This window comes from Equus caballus, chromosome 23, assembly GCF_041296265.1.
Source record: "Equus caballus isolate H_3958 breed thoroughbred chromosome 23, TB-T2T, whole genome shotgun sequence".
In the NCBI taxonomy this organism is placed as follows: Eukaryota; Metazoa; Chordata; class Mammalia; order Perissodactyla; family Equidae; genus Equus; species Equus caballus.
Window position 1 is genome coordinate 55,469,084 of NC_091706.1, and position 23,604 is coordinate 55,492,687.

General features: G+C 39.3%; 1 protein-coding gene across 29 annotated transcripts in view; it reads right to left on the reverse strand.

The window, feature by feature from the left end:
- Positions 1-498: 498 nt before the first annotated feature.
- The window catches only part of ELAVL2 (ELAV like RNA binding protein 2), a 155,845-nt gene continuing 132,739 nt past the window's right edge, over positions 499-23,604 (reverse strand). For 17 of the 29 annotated variants that reach the window (XM_070249112.1, XM_070249109.1, XM_070249102.1 and 14 more), the window contains 4 exons: positions 14,579-14,732; positions 11,227-11,452; positions 3,858-3,896; positions 499-3,281 (listed from right to left, as the gene is read on the reverse strand). In XM_070249112.1, coding sequence (XP_070105213.1) covers positions 2,951-3,281; positions 3,858-3,896; positions 11,227-11,452; positions 14,579-14,732 — 750 coding nt within the window. In that variant the 3' untranslated portion in view covers positions 499-2,950. The remainder of the gene's footprint in view (positions 3,282-3,857; positions 3,897-11,226; positions 11,453-14,578; positions 14,733-23,604) is intronic. The other 12 variants (XM_070249119.1, XM_014735500.3, XM_070249116.1 and 9 more) reach the window with 1 other exon arrangement.

Sequence of the window (23,604 nt, forward strand, 5' to 3'; positions counted from 1 at the left end):
TCTGATTTTAGAGAAGGGTCTCTTGACAATCTGGTATTTGGGCAATAAAAATAAATTTCACACACCAACACTTAATCCTGTGGGTGAAGTGAATCTTGCCAGTGGAAGCAGAAGTTAACTTCCTTCTATTTGGTTTTTCTTTAGCTCAAGTAAACATGTGAGGACAATTCCCATTTGTCAAAAAAGGTTGATGGTTATTAAATTAGAGCTATAGAGTGATGTCAGCATCCAATCACCCAAACTTTACAACTAGCAGATAAAGACATGTATTCCCATAAAAATTATTCGTCATATTTGAAAGCTAACTAATCAGAAGGTGTCACTCAAAAAAATTTTTGTACATTCTCCTTCAATTAACACGCCTTTTGGAATTCTTTCTTTAGATAACATTGCTTTCAACTAAGGCTCTGAGGGAAGCTTTTTAACTCAAGAGAGCAAGTTCATTAGACTGAGCACAGGAGCCCCCAGAACGTGTACAAAGACCTACTCACCACACTGTTCTTTCCCTTCAACTTTGTTTATTGATGTACTGAACATGGAAAAGTACAAAGAATCCAAACACAAAAGAAAACATGTACAGCCTCTTAAATACTCAACAGAATATATTTTCTATTCCAACAGATGTGAATTAAGTCATACTGTACAACTTCAAATAAATACCAGCCTTACATTTTATTAAGTGCTCTGATAAACACTGTAAAGTGAAGCACAATTTGCATGCCCTCTCATCAATGCCTTGGTTTGCTACAGTAGTATAGGAAAGAAGCATGTAGCCGCTGTTTTCCCCTGAGGGAAACCTTATTTTATTTTTTTTTTAAGTATATACACGTATTTTGTTTTTTTAGTTTTTTTTTTAAACGCAGAAGGTTAACTCTGACAATCTAAATGCACCTAAGGATATGAGAAAGTGCTAAGCCAATTGATTTCTGAATAGCATTGAGTGGGTCAGCATGAAAACTCGCTTATTCACTTTAGCACGCGCCTCACAGTATATGTACTGTACTATACTGAAAAATTTTATAACTACAATTTTAAATGATAAAAAATAAAACTCAACGCAACCGCAAAGATAATGTACAACTACGTTATGCATAGCACATTGCCTGTTCTAAGGGGAAGCATGTGAGCATCTCAGTTTATACAAAAAGCAGGACGTAACTATATAGTTCTCAGTGCATCCTGATGAAGGCATTTTTGCCTTCAGCTTTTTTGAAAATTTATTATAAGCTAGATGCTAATCAGAAAATATTTTGTATTTTTTAAAATTTCTTTCATACATGGTAAAGACTTATTTTATTATTTCCCCAAATAGTGGTTTAAGCATCATACAAAGTTAAATTTCAATAGCATACAGATATTTATGATTTTTGTATGAAAAATGTAAGGAAATTTGTTCAAAACCTATGGTTATACTCATTTTTTTTTTTACCACAAACATATTTATAAACGAAAATGTAGCATCACCATAAACAGCTGAAGCTAGACTATCTACAGACAAAATTAGCAACAAATCTGATGCACTGTAAATTCAAGTCCTCAGGACAACAAAAGTGATTAAGCAAGACCTCAAGTAACAATGTTAATGCCATTTACAAAGGAAAAAACTGATACAAAAACATTCAAAACCTGAACATCACTTGGCATGTAAGGGAAAAAAAATCAAATTAGCTGAAAGGTTCATAAACACAAGGTCTTATTTACATTACACAAAGCTCAGGTGTTAGCCTTGAACGTAACTTTCAAAATACCTTCAAATATATCCAACTCAGATCACTTTTGCCGATTTGCTGCAGTACAAATCCTGTGCAACATCTTTTTTCCTTAAGACAAAACAATTCTTCAAACAATACTGCAAGTACATCACTAAACACCATGAGCTCTATCTGAAGGGATTTCTTTAGGAAGAACAGATTTTTTTTCCCCCATCTCTTGGTAATTTAAATTTCTTGCCTGCTCTTATATATTCTTTTGTAAATTTTTTTTTATTTGTTTCAAAATCACAAATCAATGTGAGCCACCTATCACATAATAACCAGGATGATCAGACGCTCCACTGGTGATTACAAAAACGAAACCAGCAGTGTTTCCCCCATGGATTCTACTCCTTTCATACAAAGATCTCAAAAGTATTTTCTACATCATAAATCTTTCTAAATTTTCCAACCGCTGCAAATTTCCTGGTAAATTTTAAAAGCTCACTAGGTGTCATATGAAGAGATTTCTCAAAGTATTCAAGTCAAAATATTTGTTCCAGGACCAGTAAAAAGTTTCTCCAAATTTTCTTTTTTATAAAAATAGATGCTTTTTTTAAACCCACATCAAAGAGGCTCTTATCTCTTTGGCAAGGTACTGCTTTACGAAAAGTTCTCCGCTATTCTTACAATAAGCGTTTATAATGTAGCCCCCCCTTCCCCAACCCAAATCATAATTACAAAATAAATACTGTTTTTAACTTCATAAATAAAAATGTAAACTTCAAAATACTTTTCTTAGACATAACAGCAACGCTTTAAATGTAAACCAAACACAAAGCTAATCAGAAAAAGAAAAAAAAGGGGGGAAAAAAAAGACACAACCAACTGAAGAATTACAACACAAAGCCTCAAGATTTACTCACAGGTTCAAGGCAGTTATGTAAAAAGAAAAGAAATGTCTTCCCTTAGCTGAAACACTTTAAAAGGTCCACCTTCTTCAAAGAAGGCAATAGAATGCAATGTGACAGGTAAAAACCCTGTACCTCTTGTCCATATTCAAACATAAAAGATATTTAAGAAGTTTTAATTCAAATACTAGCAATAAAAAATCTCACATATTTCTTAGGATGCTAAGTAGTCGTTTTATCCCCATCTCAACACTGACTTACAAAGACATTTACTAATGTATAAAGTTTCTCTTAACTTGCCTTTGTTGTATAGTTTTCATATATAAATGGACTGAGGACAAGAGCTCATTAGGCTTTGTGCGTTTTGTTTGTCTTAAAGGAGACCTGCAGTACTCTGTCTCCCAGACGGTATCCATTGAGGCTAGCTATCGCCATGGCGGCCTCATCATAGTTTGTCATAGTCACAAATCCAAAACCTTTGCATTTATTGGTGTTAAAGTCACGGATGACCTTCACGTTGGTGACAGCTCCAAAAGGCCCAAACATTTGCCACAGGATACTCTCATCTGCGTCAGGAGCCAGGTTGTACACAAAAATACACCACCCTGTTCCTGGGTGCCCAGGGATATTAATTCCAGCCAAACTGGTCATTCCATCAATGGTCATTGGAGAAAACCTACTAAACAAAATAGGAAACACACACACACACACACATACACACACACAACAGAAACAGAGGTTGGTTACAGCAATGGACTTTTTTCTTTTCCCTTTCCCATCCCAAGAGTTTCAGTAACTCCCCTCCCCCAACAGATACATACAACGATTTGATGTTTCAACCAAAGTCTGTGTGTCTTGCAGTGACATGCTATACTGTCAAGGTATTAACAAGTTATGAAATGGCCATTATATGCTAGATTGAATAATATTATCCAGAATAGCAAAGAAATATATTGGGAACTGGCTTCATGAATTAAGCAGAATTGGGGTCGGGGGGAAACCAACACATACATAAACATGCTATAACGTCGCAATGCAATATAAAACAAACGATGGATTTTTTTAAAGACCAGGTGGCATCCAGTGGTATAAAAATATTCCTTGAGTCAACCGTGCTTCACAAAGCAGCTTTTCATTAGGTTGTACATGCAAAAGAAAACCCAACACAAATTTATGAAGGGTATCACTCCCCAAATCAAAGAAACGAGTCAAAATTATGGGAGGGATTATGAGTATCATGAACCTCTATCATTACCTCTTTACTCCATAAGCCATATTGAGCAGATTGTCCAACCTGCAAAACACACATTTAGCAAACTTCAGTTTTAATTTTTCCCCTTGATGTTCATGAAAGATGGGTTTGTTACTGCCATCTTCCAAGGGGATATCTGTGTATTTATTAATTGTAGGTGAAGTCTCAAAACATTGGGTCTTTTCACTTTCTGGAGAGAACGGGTACCCACTGCCATAACACTAGCTCATTTGATGTATACAGTTTATCTCTACAAGGGTCGGTGCCATGAGGGGAAACGCTGGTGGCCATCCAAGGAAACCATCCAGAGAGGAAACATGGAGGCTCTGGAATTGTTAATGTTTGGGTTCTCACCTTTTGCCAGGCAAGTTCTGCATGCTCCACGGGCACCCACGTGGATTTATGCTAGTTTTAATTGTCCTAACTCTACTGGTTCCTGAGTACACGAAAGGCACACAGATTAAGTGACTTGCCCAAGACCACACAGGGCTAATAAACAGTGGCATCAATATTCAAACTCTGCAGGTGACAGAATGCCATGAATTTCTCTTCAACCTCCCAACTTCGAAGGACTTTGATTTCTTAGAACGAAAGTGATGTTATCACAGGTAGAAAGACCTTTACAGACCATCTAGGCTAAACCTCCCACTCCTCAACGTGCTCAGCTAATCTCCTGAGAAAGAAAGACGAAGACTCGCTGCTCCAGCGAGCAACAAGCGAGCTGTTCTGCCCAAACCTGATGCTTATTGTGACTATGCTACCAGAAGCGCAGCCTCACTCAAGGGCTAGGAAGCCAGGGAGAGACCAACCAATCAACCAACTTGAGCTGCTCTTAAAATTTTTACAAGAAAGCAGTTGGGGGGTGGGGGGTGGGTACACTTTCAAACTCTCCACCCTTTTCCTATTTCAAAAGTTAAACTGACTTTATAGTACTTGATGCTTCTTGCTTTATCAGTATCAAAGAGACCATTCTGATGTTCCAAATGTCCACGATGTGTACCAATTAATCACACGCATTTAGAGGAGGTAGGCATAACTTCATACATTGCCTCTTTAACCATCCTCAACTGCCACCATGTTCTACACTCTCCAAATAAGACCCTGGATCAGGGGAACAATTTTTTTCCTTTTTTTAAAAACCTGTGAAAGGTAAGTTCTAAAAATGTTTCCATCTTATTGTCTAACCTATGGCCTCAAGTGAGGCTCGAGCACACAAGAGAAAGCAACTCCTTCTAGTTTTATAACAGCCAAAAAACCTCTCTCTCTGGTCTTTCAGAATTGGAAAAAGAATCTTCACCCATTCCTGTTCCTAATCACCCCTGGGCATTTTGTGTGTTTCGTAAAAACGGAAAGAAAGAACTGAGCTGATGTAACGTAAAGCGTAAGGAAATGGAACAAATCACAATGACAAAGGATCCTCATCTGTGTGTGTCTTGTGCCACCACCCTCTTGGGAGCAGAGACATGTTCACTCCTCACTGTATCACTAAGCGTGGAGCGCGGGCCTGGATCACTGCAGGTTTGCAGAAAGTACGCTGACCGCACAAAAGCAATGGGGTTACCGACATTATCCTCAACTACTTCATCCTGAATGAAGACTATCAGGAGGGCTGGTGGGGGAGCCTGTCTGCACACGCACAGGAGAAATCACATGTGTGGAAAACATACACAGGTGGGAGGGCTTTGTTTTCTGCAGAGATGATGAGTATCGTCAGAGACACCATGTCTTTATACTCCAAAATAAAGGTCACAAATACCAGAAATAAAGATGCATACTAATTACTATCACTAACCATAAAATAACCCGACACGGATAATTTCCTAACATTGCTGGAATGGTCAAATACAGCATGCATGAGGCATACCACTCCTGGAGAACAGAACAGCATATTGAGGTCTCCTTCCACAGTGCTGAAAGCCCAGAGGCGGAGGCACCTCACTGATTCACTCAAAAGAGTTACATCATCTCTGCCCATTAATCGGGCCCAGGTAGTGACTGTCACACTCTGCCACCACCAGCTCAGGACACCAATCAAAAGTCCAGAGAGAGAATCTCCTAAGCAAGTTTTCAGTATTTTCAAGAGAGGGTGGAAACCAAAACTGCCCTCGAGTGAATCCCCTGCATTAAGGAAGAGACATCTCATTCCCCACTCTCCATCCCAGGAACTCCAGGCAGGGGCCTAGGATGTTTATACGAGGATCTCTGAGATCCCTCTCAATGGGTCTCTCATTTGCCCTACCTATGAAATCCTGCATCATACTGTGATCCTGACCACTGATTTCTTCACTCAACACCCACTTCAGGAAAAATTCAGTCCTTAGGAATTTAAGCCAAGTTATCTGGCTCTTATCTCAACCTTCCCCGCTCCCTCTTCTTCCTCTCCCCACTTCCCCACCAATGAGGAGTGCAGGAAGAACACGGGACCTAAGAAACAGGACCTAAGCAATGCTGAAAACCAGTGGCTACACGCAGCTGGCCAGTGGCTTTCCCCACTCTCTCAGCACCACATCCCCACGTTTCTCATGGGAGGTGACAGAAGGCAGCGAGCGCTCCACGTAGGCACCACGGACCCCAAGCCTGTAGCAGTCGGAAAACTGTAAACCAGGCATTTACGAAAGAAAATGCTGCAGCGTGCACTGTCTAGTTTATACTTAGCTCAGACACAAGGCCCACTATTACTCTCCAGAACTATACATCTTTGCTGGGTCTGTCCAGGGCTCAAGGACAGCCACCTTTTATATGTGGCCATTTAAAAAGGGAAGCCAATTTTTAATGGGGACCAAGTTAGTAGCCTCCAGAACGATCCAGGGGGTGTGCATGATGGTGCACTGCAGGGTGGCAAGCAAATATTCAAGTATCTATTAAACACATATTTTTAAACTTTAAAAATACAGTAAGTACTCTTTACTCATATTTCATCAGTGCACTGCACCCAGTACGCCCACTCAGCCCTCACGGGTCACATCCTTTCCTGAGGGGAGACTGAGTGGTCCCCAAAGGGAGAGGGAGAATCTCACCTGTTCTTTAGCTTGGACATAATCCACTTCACAAACAACACGTTATGTGGATTTGGAGGATTAGATGGGGAAACCTAGCTTTAATTAAAATACTCCTCAAAGAAGAGGCAGCTTCAAAAAAGACTACTGCAATAATAATAATAATAAGCAGCAGCAGACTGAGGATGACACAGTAAGGGAAGCCCAACTAAATACGGGAGAGCTGATTATTTCTCCTACTCCCAGTACAAGCTACATTACCAGGTTAGACACAAGACAATCCAACACGTCTCACATGAAGTCAGATAAATTCCAAATTATCAAGATCATGATTTTATGAATCTTGCTTTAAGGGTCTATTATTTACTAAGATATTAGGTAAATAAAATATGAAGCCAGTCAGCATGATAACTAGCAAGACATCTGATGCATTGTTTACTTCATCTTTATCCTATCTTTATTTTCTAAGTTTGATTAGGGTTTATGAGTGAAAGAATGTAACAGCACAAGCCCATGTGCATATAATCTATGCAAATATATCTACTGGGGATGTGCATACAGTTTTCTATCAATAGAAACACAACTCAGACTATAACTAGGCAATATTTTGAACAGAACCATATATGAGGTAGAGTATTCCCATTTCAAAGCTAGATATTTCCAAGCAGAGAATAAAAAGAAAAGTACCTGCCTAGTTTCCAAGAAATTTAGCTGACAGACTATGGGAGGGCCCACATGCAAGTAAAAGGGGAAATGTAAAGTCAATTAAAGTCAGAAATAAAAATATAAAGACAGATTAGTAATGAGTAAGACAAAAACAAAACCCTGAACTCTACAAATAATGGTTCTCAAAGACTCTCCAAAGAATCTCCAAGTTCTGCTTTGAAGTTAAACCACATGAAGATCATCAAGTTACCCCCTTATCCAACTAGATGGTATCGTCTGTCTTCTAAGAGAGGGAAAAAAACTATTCAGGAAGATTGATACCAATTTCTCCCAAAAGGAAAGTGGAATACTGCAACCAGCACACGCCTTCAACGCAACTCAAGTGCTGATTTAAAAAGTTCCTTTAAAAATGCATAAAGGCTTAGAGAAGCAGGCACACAGGCCATTAGACTACATCACATTCAATAAAATTAAAGCTGCTCCAAAAGAAGAGAGATGAAAAAATTTGGTTGAAAATTTAATTCAGATCCCATGTCCCAAGAATATACTTAAGGGGCTTGAATTACACTATCCATCCAAATAAATAAGGCTGGTCTTATTTTGAAAACCATAGTCAATTAAATAAGCATATTAGATCAGCAGTGCTCACGTTAAAAGAATTCTCTTTCTAATTTTTCCTATGGCTTGACAGTCATAAACCTCACAACCCCACTTTTAAACTTAACCCTTATTACATAGATTTTAATTTTTTGAACCTTAAGCGATATGATGCACTTGTCGAATGTTACAAGTATCCTTGACTATTATTATAATACTTATAACTTGTATTCTCCAGTCTCTCTCAACTCCCAAGGTACTATGACAATATAAAAACACACAGTGAGAAATTTTCTAAGTGTCTGCTGGAAGGTGACAAACTCAAAGCTCAGAGCATCAGGACACAGATACTAGGGACAAAAATACGTGTGTGATGATCTAGACCTGAACTAGAGAGGAGCAAAATACCAACGAAATAAGCAAGTCCTCAATTCAAGAGTCTTTATGAGGTGAGAGAAGAAGATTCAACCTTAATTCTACAGGAGGGGTAAAAAAAAAAAAAAAAAGAAAGTAATGACAGCCAAGTTTTTATAGATATTACAGAAAAGCCACCAAATATACAACAGGTTAAACCTGAACTCTAGGAATAAGGCTCTCAATTTCTTCTAAAACTCACTCTAGACCAAACACGTTCACCAAGCTCAAAGACTAGTTCACAATTTATTATCTGGACAGAGATTATAGAAGAAATGAGAAGTGAGGTGATAGAGATAAGAATTACGCATCTGAAAAAATAACAAAAATCTTCCCTATTTTCTGAAACCAAGTTTCCCTGAAAACAGACAACTCTCATTCCCTTTTTCTAAAATTTCTTTTTATAGGAGTCAAAAAAGGAAGAATTTCCAAGGTAATAAGATAGGAAACTAAAAGATAAAAACAAAGAATGGGCAGAAGATATTTAAAAAGATACTGAATTTGATCATCTGAACATCCTGTAAAGCTTTATCAAACTCCAAGTAAAAAGCACAGGGCATGTAGGGAGGGGGCTCGGTGGGGCTGAGAAGAGAGACAGCAGTTTTCAACAGCCTAGTATCTGAGTCACCGACAGGACCTGCCATCTCAACAATCAGGCCTTCTCCTGAATATCCTGTCATTTCAGTCCTCTCGCCCAATCTTCCTCAGAATGCAATCTTGATTCTAAGAACACAGTTTTAGTTAATAACTACCATAAAACAAAACCCAGAGTTTAAATTGGAAAAAACCAAAAATAACTAACAATTTAAACAAATACAGCTGTCTACTAACATCAAACATTTTATACTTTCACAGTGTTCAAATCAACTAGTAAGTTTCAAAGAAGAATTTTCCTCCAGCTAAGCTCAAAATTCTTTTTGAGGCCCTAGAAAACTCTGAAGTTAACTGAAGGGGCTGCCCAGGAAACACCTCTGAAATTCCTTCAAGATTGTCTGTGCTAAATTTGCAAAACAAATATTATCCACTTAAGATGCCACAGAGAGAACCTATGTGCAAAGCTAAGAAATGGCTTTGTGAGATTTCTTTCTCCATCAAGCAGCCCCACACAACTCTCCTTCCAGCCCAATTGCCACTACCATCCACCAGAGTCAAAGGTGGTAGTGTTTGCTTTTTTTCCCTTGAAAAGTAAAGCAGAAAGTGAAGTGAACACAAGGCTCAACCAACTGGGTACCCAGTCATCCAGTGGCAAATGGAGCCTTCTGACAGTACCCACCTTCTCCCAGGGCAAAAGCCACACTAAGAAGGAACTGAACATGCGTTTACAGCAAATGTTTTTCTCATACCTCAGGTGACATAATTATTTTAAAAGGAGCTATTTCACCGATTTTATCCCCCTCTTTTCAGCACTCTAAATACCCCAATGAAAAAATGCACATGATTTAAGCTCGAAACATTTAACGCCTTATTAAGCTACGTTTATAATTATATTTTTGGGAATTAACTATTCTGCCCCAGTAAGGAAAGAAAGAAAATTGATATGAATTCGTGATTAAAAAAAAATTTGCATGGGGGTTACATGGTATTATGGCTACAGTATACCATATGGTCAAAAAGGATATTAAAAAATGTTCTCGAAAATAAAAACTGAGTGACTCTGCTTATGAAACCAGAAGTTCTCTGTTTAACTTAAGTCATCATTCTTCTCACATGGAGATAAGGGATGTTTTCTAAATGATTCTTGTTTTGGTTGTTGTTACCCCGGGATGAGAATAAAATTTAAAAAATTGGAGTATTTATATGTGTCTAGGAGACAGAACATCGTCTTTGGGCTAAAGATGCATGGTCATTCTATGGACTACACAGGGGTCTGAAAACTACCACCCACAGGCCAAATCCAGGCTGCCATCTGTTTCTGTACAGCACAGGAGCTAAGAATGGTTTTTACATTTTTAAGGAGTTATTTAAAAAAAAAAAAGACATACATGCAGCAGAGACTGTGACCCACAAAGCCTAAAACACTTACTATCTGGCCCATTACAGAGAAGGTTTGCCAACCCCTGACTACAAGAAATGAAGGTTTTAAAAGGGGAGAGGGACCCATTTGTAGAAACAACGTATTCACATAGGTTTTAAATCCTTAGTGGTGCACGTATCCTAAAACAAAGTAACTGAAAGAGCTTGACCTAAAAACCGAAATGGGAGAATCAAATCTTATCAAGATAAAAACTAAAAAGAAAGGAATTGGAAGCACTAGAAATAGAGAAGAACCCAGCAATCGGCAGGGTGGGGTTTCTCAGCCTCGGCACTGCTGACGTTTGGGGCTGGCTGATCTGCTCTTGTGGGGGCTACAGTGTACACTGTAGGATGTTTAGCAGCATCCCTGGCCTCCATCCTGCCAGTAGCAGCCCCCACCCAAGTTATGCCAACATAAATGTCTCCAGACACTGCCAAATGTCCCAATGGGCAAAATCATCCCCAACTGAGAATCACTGCTGTAGGTTACTGTCCTTTTGTACTCATCTTCAATACTAGCAAATGACACTACTCTCCAATAGGTTTTCTTTGTGCTCATAAGAAGGAAAAACAACAACAATGACAATAATAATAGCAAACCAGAGATCCTGTCAATAAAAGTACTAGACAGTGAACCTGAGAGTTCTGAGTTTAGCAGCTGGGCAGAAGCCCCCAGTCAGACTTACCTAAAACGCTGTGCCTGCTGAGCTAGTGGTCCTGGATACCTTCTGTTTGGAGACTGGTACAGCTGGGAGAGGATGGCCTGATTGGTTTTTTGGCTTGGATTATTAGCAAACTTTACAGTGATTGGCTCTGTGGCACCAGGAGGTTTCTGGCCATTTAGGCCTTTGATAGCTTCTTCTGCCTCAATCCGCTTGTCAAATCGAATAAACCCTACACCCCTTGATATGCCTATGGTAGATTTGGGTAAGGATTTGGGAAAGAGGGAGTGGAAGGAGAGAGGAGGGAGAGAAGAAAGGATAAATTAATTTTTCCTTCTCAAGAACATGCTTTCCCCACATATAACATCTGCCACAAAATCACACGAGGAAAGTTTGACCTCAGTAATTTGGTGTAGACTCACCATTTTACATACATTTTTTCAATGCATGAAGTCACCTATACAATTTGAATACCCACTATCGCAGGCCTACCAGTAAGCCAAGATGAAGAGAAAGCACACAAGCATGCCCGTGTTTCCTCTCCCCCGCTTCTTCTCTCCCTCCCAGACACTCACTCTCCTTAATGATGCCAACGGCATGCCTGAGTTCTAGTTTTCACATCAGGCTACTGGACAAACAGCTCAGAAACGAAAGGCACAGTCTCTCCCTTTCTTGTAATAAGGAGAAGAGAACCAGGCATTTGCTAAAAATGCATGCACAGTGGCAGAAAGATATATTTCAGCCAAATTTTTAGATAATAAAATTCTACTTAATAATATTATACAGGATACCGGTCCTCTAAGGAAAATTTCTGAAGAGGCTTTTCTGGTTCCCTGAAACTCCTCTACTGCTGTTAACTGGCTATACTTTATTAGAGAAATAACATTACATGAGAAAAAGAGGTAAAAGAAGACCTAGGTTTTAAATAAATAAAATGAAGTCTCCAAGCTTGCTGGCTTTAGCAGCATGACTCCCGAGGATGAACGCCATTCCCCGTCTCATGCTCTCCCTGCTTTAAAGCAGAGGAATGGCCAGACACCTGCCCCGCTTTTGAGCAATGGCAGAGGGAAACCCAACTCCTTCCAGTGAACTAGCTTAAGCAGGCTAGTGGGGGCGGCCAGCGCTGGCCATCAGGAGATAAAGCAGTTGCAGGGAAACACGTTCTTGGCAAGCAAACTGGTACTAGCAGTACCAGCGTGGGACTAGTAGCTAGAAAAGTCTAGATGACTCAGAGTATGTCATTGAAGAAAACAATGAGAGGTTATTGAGAAAGATAGGCTGAGAAAACGCACCAGACCATCACGATTTATAGGAACTTTGAAAAGGAATGGAGGTCCACTTGCTTTACAGTTAATATTGTGTAAGTTCAATGGTTCAGAATTTTATTCTAAGGTAGACAAGGCATTTTTCCCACATACGCTTATCTCATTTTACCTTTGCTACTGCAGCCATATCCGTTGCATGTTATTATCACCTAATGGCTGAATAACAAAACTGTAGCATTTTTCAGTTCAAGTAAAGTGAATAATTTCACCTTAAAAGCCATATGTATAAAGATGAAATGGTGAAATGGCAGCAAATACATCCTTTCAGTTACCTATTCTCCTCTTAAGAATTAATAATCCCTAGGACTTAACTGTTCCATGAGGAAAGCATTAGCTTAGCAATGAAATGGCCTTTGCACAGGCTGAGTCACCTAAACCCGTGGTCCTCAAAGTTGAGCATGCATCAGAATAACCTGAAGGGCTTGGTAAAATGCCCACCCTCAGAGTTTAATTCATTAGGTTCTGGGTGGGACCCAAGAATTTGCGTTTCTAACAAGGTTCCAGGAGGATGCTGATGCTGCAGATGCAGGACCATACTTGAGAACCCCTGACTAAACCAGGAGATGGCAAGGTACATCCACCTGTGAGCCTGTGTACTCAGGATGGACGCGCAGTTCTGATACGGGTTTTCTGTATCACAGGGGAAATCTATTCTCAATCACCAAGTCCTCATTAAGAATGAATGAATTAAAAAGCATGAATGGCATGAACAAAATAAAAGGGTTTTTTTTTTTTGGTTTAAACAAATTTATCTCAATTGCTACGCCTGGATTTCTATTTAACCCCATTAGCAGTATGTAGGAGACAACATATTGTGATAGAATGCATAAGGATTATGAAATACAGCTAACAAGCAAAGACTATATTCTTATATAGCCTCACTTGACTAAATTTTCTCCAAACAGCAAAACCCATAGGCCATTCACCTAAGCAGGTATAGGTCGTAGGTCTCTCTCTACCCAGAACTCTAAGGATGGTGATTCCTATGAAGCCAATTAACAGCACAGAGGGGCATAACATGGGCTGCTTCTGATGAAATTCAGAGCAGTGAAATTGATCTTACTTGAAGAATTAAAAACTTGGCCTGATTTTATTGTGGTTAACCCACTGCTTAAAAGAAAAAAAAAAATCAGACATTGTAACACCAGCTACAACACCACTGTATCTCCAGTGATATTACCATTATTAGAAAGAGAAAGAGAAACAGAGAGTAAAAGAGAGAAAGAAAGAAACACCAAGAAAGAAGATAAGAAAATCTATTTTTTCCCCAAACCCACAAAATCTTAATGTGACTGCTTGAGTATATGACACTACAGATGATTTTTCTTCCTCCTCCTTACCATGTCTACTTTCACTGTTTTAAAACAAATAAGAATTGCTATTATAATAGAAAAGCATACCTAGACTTTATTTTAAAAATCCATAATCAAATCTATCTTGCTAGATTTCTTTAACTAAAAGTTTTGGCAGAGCTCCCTCACATACAAAAGTTTTAATAAACATATTAGTCTTCTTGTTTCAGGTTGGTTAAAAGTTATATTAGGCTATAATAAAATTTTAACATTCAAAATTCCAAACTCTTACACATGCCTGTACAACACAGTAAGGACCGGGAAATCCTCCTGAATAATCACTAGTGTAGACATAGCGTAACCCCCCCCTTGGAGAACTAGCTGCATATGGCTGTGTTAAACTATGATTTTTACAAAAATAAGATTTTTTATCAGCACTTTATAAGAAGGACGGGGGCTTCTGTCACACAGCAGCTTGGAAACGAAGATTATAGCATCTGTAAATTCATTACAAGCCATAAAAACAGGCTTCGAACCTGCACCTTCAGGGTGGAGATGACTCAGGCCCACTCACTCCACTCCACAGTCTACTTTTATCCATGCATATTTATGAACAATTCCAGCAGAAAATTGCATTTTCTGGCCCACATATACCTTTGATGTGTTCTAGAGGCAAGACTGCTGCATGGGAAGGGAGAAAACTCCACAATCTGCTGGTCAGAATGTGTAAAAGATTGTCCAGAGCAGCTGGCTACTTACCAGTGACCTGGTCAACAAGAATACGAGAAGTAATAATGCGTCCATATTGTGAAAAAAGCTGTTCCAACTCCTTCTGGGTCATTGTTTTCGGAAGTCCGCTGACGTACAAATTTGCATCTCTGATAGAAGCTGAACTTGGGCGAGCATAGGAAACCTGGAAAAGGGAAATAAAATTAAGTGTATACGCCCACTCAGTTACCTCCCTTCAGAAACTCAAAGACTGCCTAAAGTTAGTTGGCAGCTTTTCCATAAGGAGCATACAACAAACACTGAAGTTAAAGCAATTCTGGCATTAACTGTTTTAGTCATTTCTGGAGAAATTCTCAACAAATGAGAAATGCCATTCCTCTGGGTGGAAAGAAGAGAGTATTTACCCTAGGTTTATAAGTCTTCAAAACAGACCAGTAGGACACATGGTCCAAGACGATTCACAGTAGTAAGTTGTCCTCAATGGGGCCAACCTCCCAAAGGAGGGATTCAGGCTCAATCAAATGATTAAGCTTAAGGACTCAACTCAGCCAACACATCTTTGCAACCTGTTTTCAAGCCTCTCCCATCTCTGGGTGTGCCACATTTCTAAAAGATTTATCCTATCATCAGTAAGTGTGCCCTTTTGACTTAATTCAAAATAGCTTTCCATTACCCCTAAATTCTCAGAAATTTAAATATGTAAAGGAGCTATATCCCCTGTTATCTTCTATTGTTTTCTTGTCCACAAGTCTTTTTAACCTTGATTTTCAAAAGTTCTTAAGCCTCTTTATTGACCTTACCTGCCATTTTATGCATCCTTTCATAAAGCTTCCTATCTTTGACATATAGTATCTAAACTTCTTCAAGGATGGCAGACAAATAAGTCCATGTGTATTTGTTTATAACCAACCTTTATGTAAGCTCTGTGAGGTGAGGAGGCAACCACAGCTGTCTCTCATCACCGTATGCTCCTCCATATCCTGGCATGTCATAGATGCCAGAATATTTGCTGAGTAAAGCCAATCTAATACCCCATTGATCCTGTGTGTCCACAACAGCTTACCGGACCAATGCACTCAAGGGACAGTTCATCAAGTCACCTACATCTTGCCAAGATTGTAATCGATGGCTCTTTGCCTAAAACCTCTCTCTGCCAATTTTTAGATACCTCTGAGTCTCACTTGCTATTCCTAACTGCAGCCGCTTTAGTTGAACTGTAAGCTCTCTGGACTAACAAACTGTAAGGACAGATATACCCCCAATCACAACATACTCCCCACCCCATCTTTCAGATCATTCATAGAAACAGCCAATCAGTCTAGCTCTAGGATTGATTTGCTGGAGTACCAGGATATGATAACTTCTCCCTGTTCATGTCATCCAGTAGCATCCACCTTTAATCTAATTCAATGCTTATCACAAAAACAAAACAACAAAAACACCTTTTCAATTTAAATAGCTTTTGGTATTTGGTATGAAACACCAAATATTTTCTCCATGGTTTAAATTATGCTCACAGCTCTCTGTGTTATCACTTTTTTTTTTTTTGCTCTCCAGAAAAAAAAAAGCCAGTTTTTATACTACTTTATAAAGGTCTTGCTATCTTTCACCCCTGCCAACAGTGTTAACATTTAATACTCTCATCCTTTATCCAATAAGTTTGCTCATTAACAACTGAAAATACACCTGTTGTTCCAAAGGCTATATTTTAAAGTCACATTAGCACTGTCCTATCCCAGAGACACAAGGAATTCGGAACAGTGGTGGAGAGAAGATAGACAACTATTCACATATTCTTTTTTCTTAATGCCTAAATACTTAAGAACCATGAATATTGGGGAACTGAAATGTAAGTGAAAAATAAAAAATGAAGGATAATTCCAAAAGAATTCAAATGGAGTCTAGTCTTGGGACTACTATGAACTGACAAAAACATAAAGCAAATGCAAATGAATCACATATGCATTCAGTGATGCGAATACACGAATACCCAATTTCTTAAGTACAATTCTCAACTGTCTGGGTAAGCTAGAAATCACACCACTTGGACTCCCTTCGAGTCTAGGGCTCCAGGGCTTTATTTCAGTGGCAGGGAGCTCTCAGCAAGCCAGCTGTTAGTCTGCTCCAATCACGCACGGGATGGAAGAGCCCCTATGTGGGGAGCCGCTTCCCAGGGGCAACAAAGCATCTCTACATTCTGCAAGGTGGGAGGCTAACTCGAAAGGACTGAGGTACAGGCAGGACAGGCAGGCAGCCTCCCTGTGAGCTCCAGCAGGGCAGGAGGCCGTGTGACAGCGTTAACAGTGACATCTCTCTAACCAGTGTGCCTGGACTCAAAACCAGGTTGAATCCATTAAGGGCTCTGTGAACTTGGACAAGTTCTTTAAGTCTATTACCACATAACTGTATTTTCTTGGAATAGTTATTAGGAATAATTAATAATGGCTAATCCACATAAAATGCTTAGCACAGAGCCTAAAAGCCTAGGTGACTACATCGTAAGTACTATTTACCTTGAAATGCATCTGAGAATGTAAAGATCCAGACCATTAAAGTTGAGAGTAACCTGAGTCTCTTACTGTGTTCCAGAATAATTTACGCATGCAGTGACATTCACTGCTTTGTACATTTCAGAGGAGTGTGGGTGGAGTGTTTTAAAAGTAATCCTAAAATATATTTAGGAAAACGGGCCTATATTTAATGCTTATATAAAAGCTCTGAAAACATACTTGGGTCAGTTATGTTATCTGCTTTTTTTTCCCTTCAGTGTCTGGTCTCCAGTTCACGTTGCATCATTAATTCCCAGCCTGCATGGACTCTCTTTTCTTATTTTCTGTATTCTTGATGCTCTGGCATTTAGGGCCTTGAGCCTGGAGAGACTGCCCCTCCTCGGGATAGCTCATTTCTAGAGATAGTAAATGACTCCCCTGTGAGCATGTCCTTAATATACAAACCAACCAATCCAGAGCCCACATCTCTATCTCCTTCATCCAACTCACACACTAAGCCAATATTCCCCCTGCCCTAAATCACTCCAGGCCCAGGTAGCAGACAACCAGGGACCACCCCTATAGCCAAGAGCTCTCCAAAATTATTCAAACTATGCAATGCCAAACTCACCCAGTATATCTACCCTGCCTCACCCTTCCCTTCCCACTACAACCCAAAGAAAGGCTCTGCTGCGGACCACACTCTGCTCTCCCCGCTGCCCCCTGACCATCTCTGGTGATTCCCCATGTGGCCCTGCATGGCATGTTGTGCTTCCTGTTACTATAGATCTGTAAGTACAAACTTCTTCCTTTGTAACAATCATTTCCATGTCTGCACATCTTACCATATCTGATTAAAACAACTCTCAGGTACATTTGTAGAACACAGCCACAGTAAAAGGGCTCCAAGAACCAATAACAAAGCTTCTGAGAACAGTATATTTCAGTAACTTTGTCAAATAACTGGTTCCCATCACCACAGGCAGGATAGAGGGGACTAAACTGTGTATCAACTCATGGTGGTAACAAATAATATTTCTATTTAATTTATACTTAGGGTCTTATGGGACTTCACCATTTGCAAGGCATTTTCAAATATAATCATTTTGTTTGTGCCTCACAACAACCTATGTATAAAATACATTAGTATTTTATGGCCAGGAAAATAGGTAGAGACAAGGTAAATAGCATGCCTACAGTTATATACAACAAGTGTTGAATTCTGGATCCAAATTCTGATCTTCTGGCCCCACATTCTTGTCTCCTTGTCCAGTTTTCTTGCCATAATACCACACTACAGCCTATCAGTGCACTTGTTCTGAGAGTTTGGAAAAACGAAATGAATCTTGGTCATTTCTTACACACACACACACACACACACACACAGCGAAATTGAGCAGAGAGAGCAGAAAACAGGACGGCATGAGAAATTATCGTTAAAAGTTATTTTATTTTCCATCAGTAATTTTTAAAAAGTAACTTTTCCCAAGGAAGGACGAATGGCCACTAATTGCTATTAACTGGAGAAACTGCACATCATAATTAGGATTTTGAAATTCATTTCATTACTTTCTAATTCTTGGAATGCAATTAAATGAGAAATGTACCACCACCACCCCCACACCCGCCCACTTCCAGGAAATAAAGGGGCGAGCACCCACCCTCCTCCCAGACCAACTGCCATGTCTCCCTCCTAAATCTTTATTGTTTCTTGGGATTAAAGCAGCCTCTTTCCCATGCTCTATCAAGGATTTCATTGTCAGCAACATCCTCCCTCCTTTCCAGGAAAAGGAAAACATTTCTTCTTTTTCTTCCACCTCAAAGGACTATAAGCAGAAAATGTACTCAGACCAAAGTAGCAAGAAGACTTGCAGTGGTATACGGACCTGTACTCTGGAGATTCAAATCAGTTTCCAGACCAAATTTTGAATCTGGCAAATATCAGCAATTCTCCCTTCTGATGTTTTGGTGGATTTGGAGCTCATACTGGTGCCTCGCTCTAAAATTCACCTAGAGAATCATTCTTGGGCTATCTGAAACCTCAAAGTGTTAAGTCTATCTTTATGGTTCCTTCAAGACTAAAATCCCTTGGAGAAGACCCAAGAGATGGTTTTGTTCAATGGCAAATTCTCTATTAGAAATAATTCAATACAATGAACCTCCGGCATGTGTCCCAGTGGGGTAAAACAGCTACTTCTTTCACCAAGTGCAAGCTGCTCTCCAATCTACACTCGGTGGATTAATAGATGGGTTTAGATTTTAAATTTTCACTGCCATTTAAACAGGTGAATATTTAATGCCTGAGGAGCAAGGTTATGAAATGTCAAAACTACTAAGTGAAGGATCTAATTTAAGAGGCAGCCAGAAAGTCTGCAATTTAAATATTTAAAGACGATACAGGAAGTACAACACTGAACACCAATCTACTCCAAAGATAGCAATTTAAAACTCAGGTTATTCTGGAATTTCTCACAACCCTACGAGTGATATAATAAACAAAGACAAGGAATAGTAAGATTCCTTGAGAGAAGAGGAAGGGAGGCAGTCAGAAGTACCAGGCAAATACATGCTCCACCCAAAGGCTTCTCAAACTGTTCTTCACAAATGAGATCAGACTGGACAAAACAGAGATAAAAACAGACTTATCAAAGTAATTAGGTCTCAAAAACGGAATGGTTTGAGACACAGCATATTCTTTGTAATTAAAAACTCATTTCTTCATCAGCAATTAAAACTAATTATACATTAAACATTCAAGGACAAGTAACACATAAACTACGAATGGACTATCATCAAAATATACAGAACTAAAAGCAACAAAAAATATCTCATGGATAAGAATTGGTACTTTATTACATGTACATAGTAAGGTTTAAAATCCCAGTACATCACTTTCAATAAAAGTCCAAATGCTTTTGTCCAAAAACTCAACCGTTCTCAATTCTGATTAATCAACGGAAAGATCAGTGACAGTGGACATTAATACCAACAGATTAAAGTGATAAGGTCTATAAACGAACAAAGCACTTCCTTCTCTATTAAACTAAGGACATCTGAAAAATCTCCCACTGGCAAGATCACCAGTGAACAACTTCTATCACTTGTCAATTACTGACCCAGGACTACAAACACTAAACCTGAAAATGAGATACATGCCACTTCAGACTTTTGAAAAGCTCCATTCGATCTCTTCAGCTGAAAGGAGTAGAAGAGCTCATAGTTATGCCTATTTAAACAGTGTTAATTGCCGTTCATATCAAAAAATGGAGTCGTGATGGCACTCTCTGAAAAATGACACTATCACTAAACAAAAATTAGTTCTGGGTCTGGTAGGCAGGAGCAAAGGTTTTGTGACATTATCAAGGCTTTGTAGACAGGTAGCTATCCTGCACCCTCCAAAAGAGCTCAGAAGTAAAGTAGACAAAGATGTGATTTCTAACCACAGTTCAGGCCACACGCCTCAAAATTCACCTAAAAGGAAACAGTGTACTTTGATCTACTTCTAAATGCAAAACCCTACCAGGAAGAGGTCTCAGACACACATCAAGGCATATACACATCACAGCCCAAGATGAGGTTTTGCATAAGGACAGACATGTATCATGAAGGGTTGCAAATGAGTAAACCTGAGAGAACAAAGCACCTGGAAATAAGTCCGTGAGAAATTAAAGATTAGCTGTAGCAAAGGTGTTAGAGCCGAAACGATAAGCACGCCTAACAGGAAGGCTTAGAAAAGGTATTATAGATTAGAGCAGTTACCTTTAAGAGGGAGTTCAAGACACAGAATTTAGAAAACTACATCAGTGGAAAATACATATGGAATCTCAAATTGTATTGATACTGGATTTGTTGAATGTTTCAAGTCTATATAAAAATTGTTTTAATTTAAATGAGAAGTTCAGAGATACCAGGGGATACATTTGATCGTTTTATTCTCTGCTTAAAATCCCTCAAGGACTCCCTAATGCTTTAAGATTCATTTCAAATTTCTTAGCCCTTTATGCTCAGGACGCTGACTACCTTCTCTATACAAACACACACAACCCACAATAGTTTCCCAAAGCTTCCCGCTCTCTCACTTCCCTGTGTTAGCATAGGCTGCTCTTTCCACTCATCCAAATTTTGGTCATTTCAGACTCTGCATGGGCATCACCCACTTCCTAAAGTCACCTCTCATCCAACCTCTCCACTCTAGTCTGGGTTAGTACTTCCTACCTGTCCCCACACTGCATTCTATGCCTTGTTCTCTTAGATACTAAACAAACCAAGACGTACTCATCTGCTACCCTGTCTTGTGACTGGCTTAACTCCTTGAAATAAGAAACCTTACCTCTATCCCACTTTGTACTCCCTAGTACCTACCATACATTTTTTGTAATAAGATGATTTATAATCACACACTAATTGGAAAGACGAACTTTGAAATCTTGTAAAGCTGAGGGGCCATAATCCACTTTGTAATATACCAAAAATCCTACGTGACAGTCCTTTGTGTACAGACTAGACTGTAGATTCCATTAAACGTTTAAAAAATAAAGCTTCCTTTAGCAAATTGGGGATTCAAATCCCTAGAGGCCATAAAATCTCTGACAGAATAATATGTCGCTGGGGGGAAGGGGTCTTAATTCTGGAGCAGAAAGAGAATATAAAAATCATTTAGTCCAATCTCTTTATATTTAGAAAAGAGGGAGACCGAGGCACACTAAGGCGAAGTGAATTGCCCAAAGCCACAGAGCTGGGTGTAAGATTCAGAGGTCCTGACTCTTCGTCAAGGGGTTTTCCATTATACCATTGGCTGCACCGCACAGTCTGAAATCATGCAAGTTTCTAGTGAAACGATGGTTATCGAGAGGGTGACCAGACATCTACAAGGAGGCACCCAAAGAGATACACAAGAAGGTAAGAACTTTAGGCTTTGCTAGATTTTTTCTTATATACACATAAGGAAACATGAAATACATCAAAATAAGTCATCCCCTTAGGACAGTTACTGTATCTCTTCTACTACTAATGCTTGAGAATTATTTAGGAGATGTTTGAGAAAAATCTATCATTGGGGTGGGTGGAGAGGAGGGGAGTTGAAGGGAGAAAAACCAAACTAAGAATCCTGAGACTCATGCTTTGCACCAATTAAATTAAAATGAACCTACAATAGTCAGAATCTTTTAGGTATTAAACATGCCTGCTTTTTGTGGTTTAATTACAGACCATTTAACAGAAAGGGAAAATAGCAACTGGTTTTTTTTACACTAGAGAGACTTCCCAGCTTCACATCACGTTCAAGTTTTAGTGCAACTTCATTAAATAAAATTCCAGGCAGTTGATTCTCAACCAAACTAAAGATGAAGCGAAGAAGAAGTAATGTCATAAGAATAAGTGATCATATAAGGCATTGTTAAAAATAATACTGAAACTACTGAATAGCCACATAAAAAGAAAAATATGCTGGTTGTAAGGTTTGTACAACTAATTATACACTGGGGACAACCAATTAGATTTCCTTTTTCAGGGCCAGCCCTGTGGCCTAGTGGTTAAGTTCGGCATGCTCCACATTGGTGGCCTAGGTTCAGATCCTGGGTGTGGACCTACGCATCACTCATCAAGCCATGCTGTGGCAGCAACCCGCATACAAAACAGAGGAAGACTGGCACAGATATTAGCTCAAGGCAAATCCTCCTCAGCAAAAAAAAAAAAAATTTCCTTTTTCACATGTCTTAAACTCAGCCTCTGAAAAACTACACTGAGCAGAGTTTATTAAATGCGACCCAAAACAGTCTCATCCATGTGTATCAATTAAATGAGAGTCCACAGAGGCTGTCCTGACACACATCTTTATTTCTGATTCCAGTATCACAGTGGGCAGATCCTCTCCGCCCTTTTATCGTTGCTTCTGCTTGGCTGTAGCACACAGTTGGTTCAACCAGGTCTCTTGTGCTGGTGAAGGCAAACAGGGAGTCCACGGTAAAGATATTCTTGAAATGCAACTTTGAAAGCCCACAAAAGCTTTCAAAATTCCCCAAGATCTCTGCATGCAAAGAATTTAACAAAAAATAAAACACAAGGTATGTGAAGCAGCAGGGTGGGTGGCTGAATCAAGTCCACTACTGCAGTGGTGGATCCGTCATCCCAGGGTCTGAGCAGCAATCTGTCAATCAAAAGGTTCCCAACTCCATTTCCAACCCAGCACCTTCACCTGGCACATTAAAATTTTAGAAAGGGATTACACTAAAGAGGCATTAAAATAAAGAAAAAAACGATGGGAGTTTCAGCTGTAACGAAGAGTCCATTGCTATCCTCTCTGCATTAGGAATTTTACAGTCGTGGTTAAGAAAACTGACTCCCTTACTTTTAACATTAAAAATGAGAAATGAGCCTGTATCTACTTGGCCATATAATCTTCGGAAACGTTAAGTGAACATGAATTGGCTGGAATTGAAGCAAACATGAGTCAGTTTATTACTAGGTCAAAAACCTTATAAAAGGCAGAAGAGAATGCATTATTTCTGGTGAAGTTCTGGCCACAACAGAGCATACTGCAAACTAGTGGCACAAAATTAATGCTTGTAG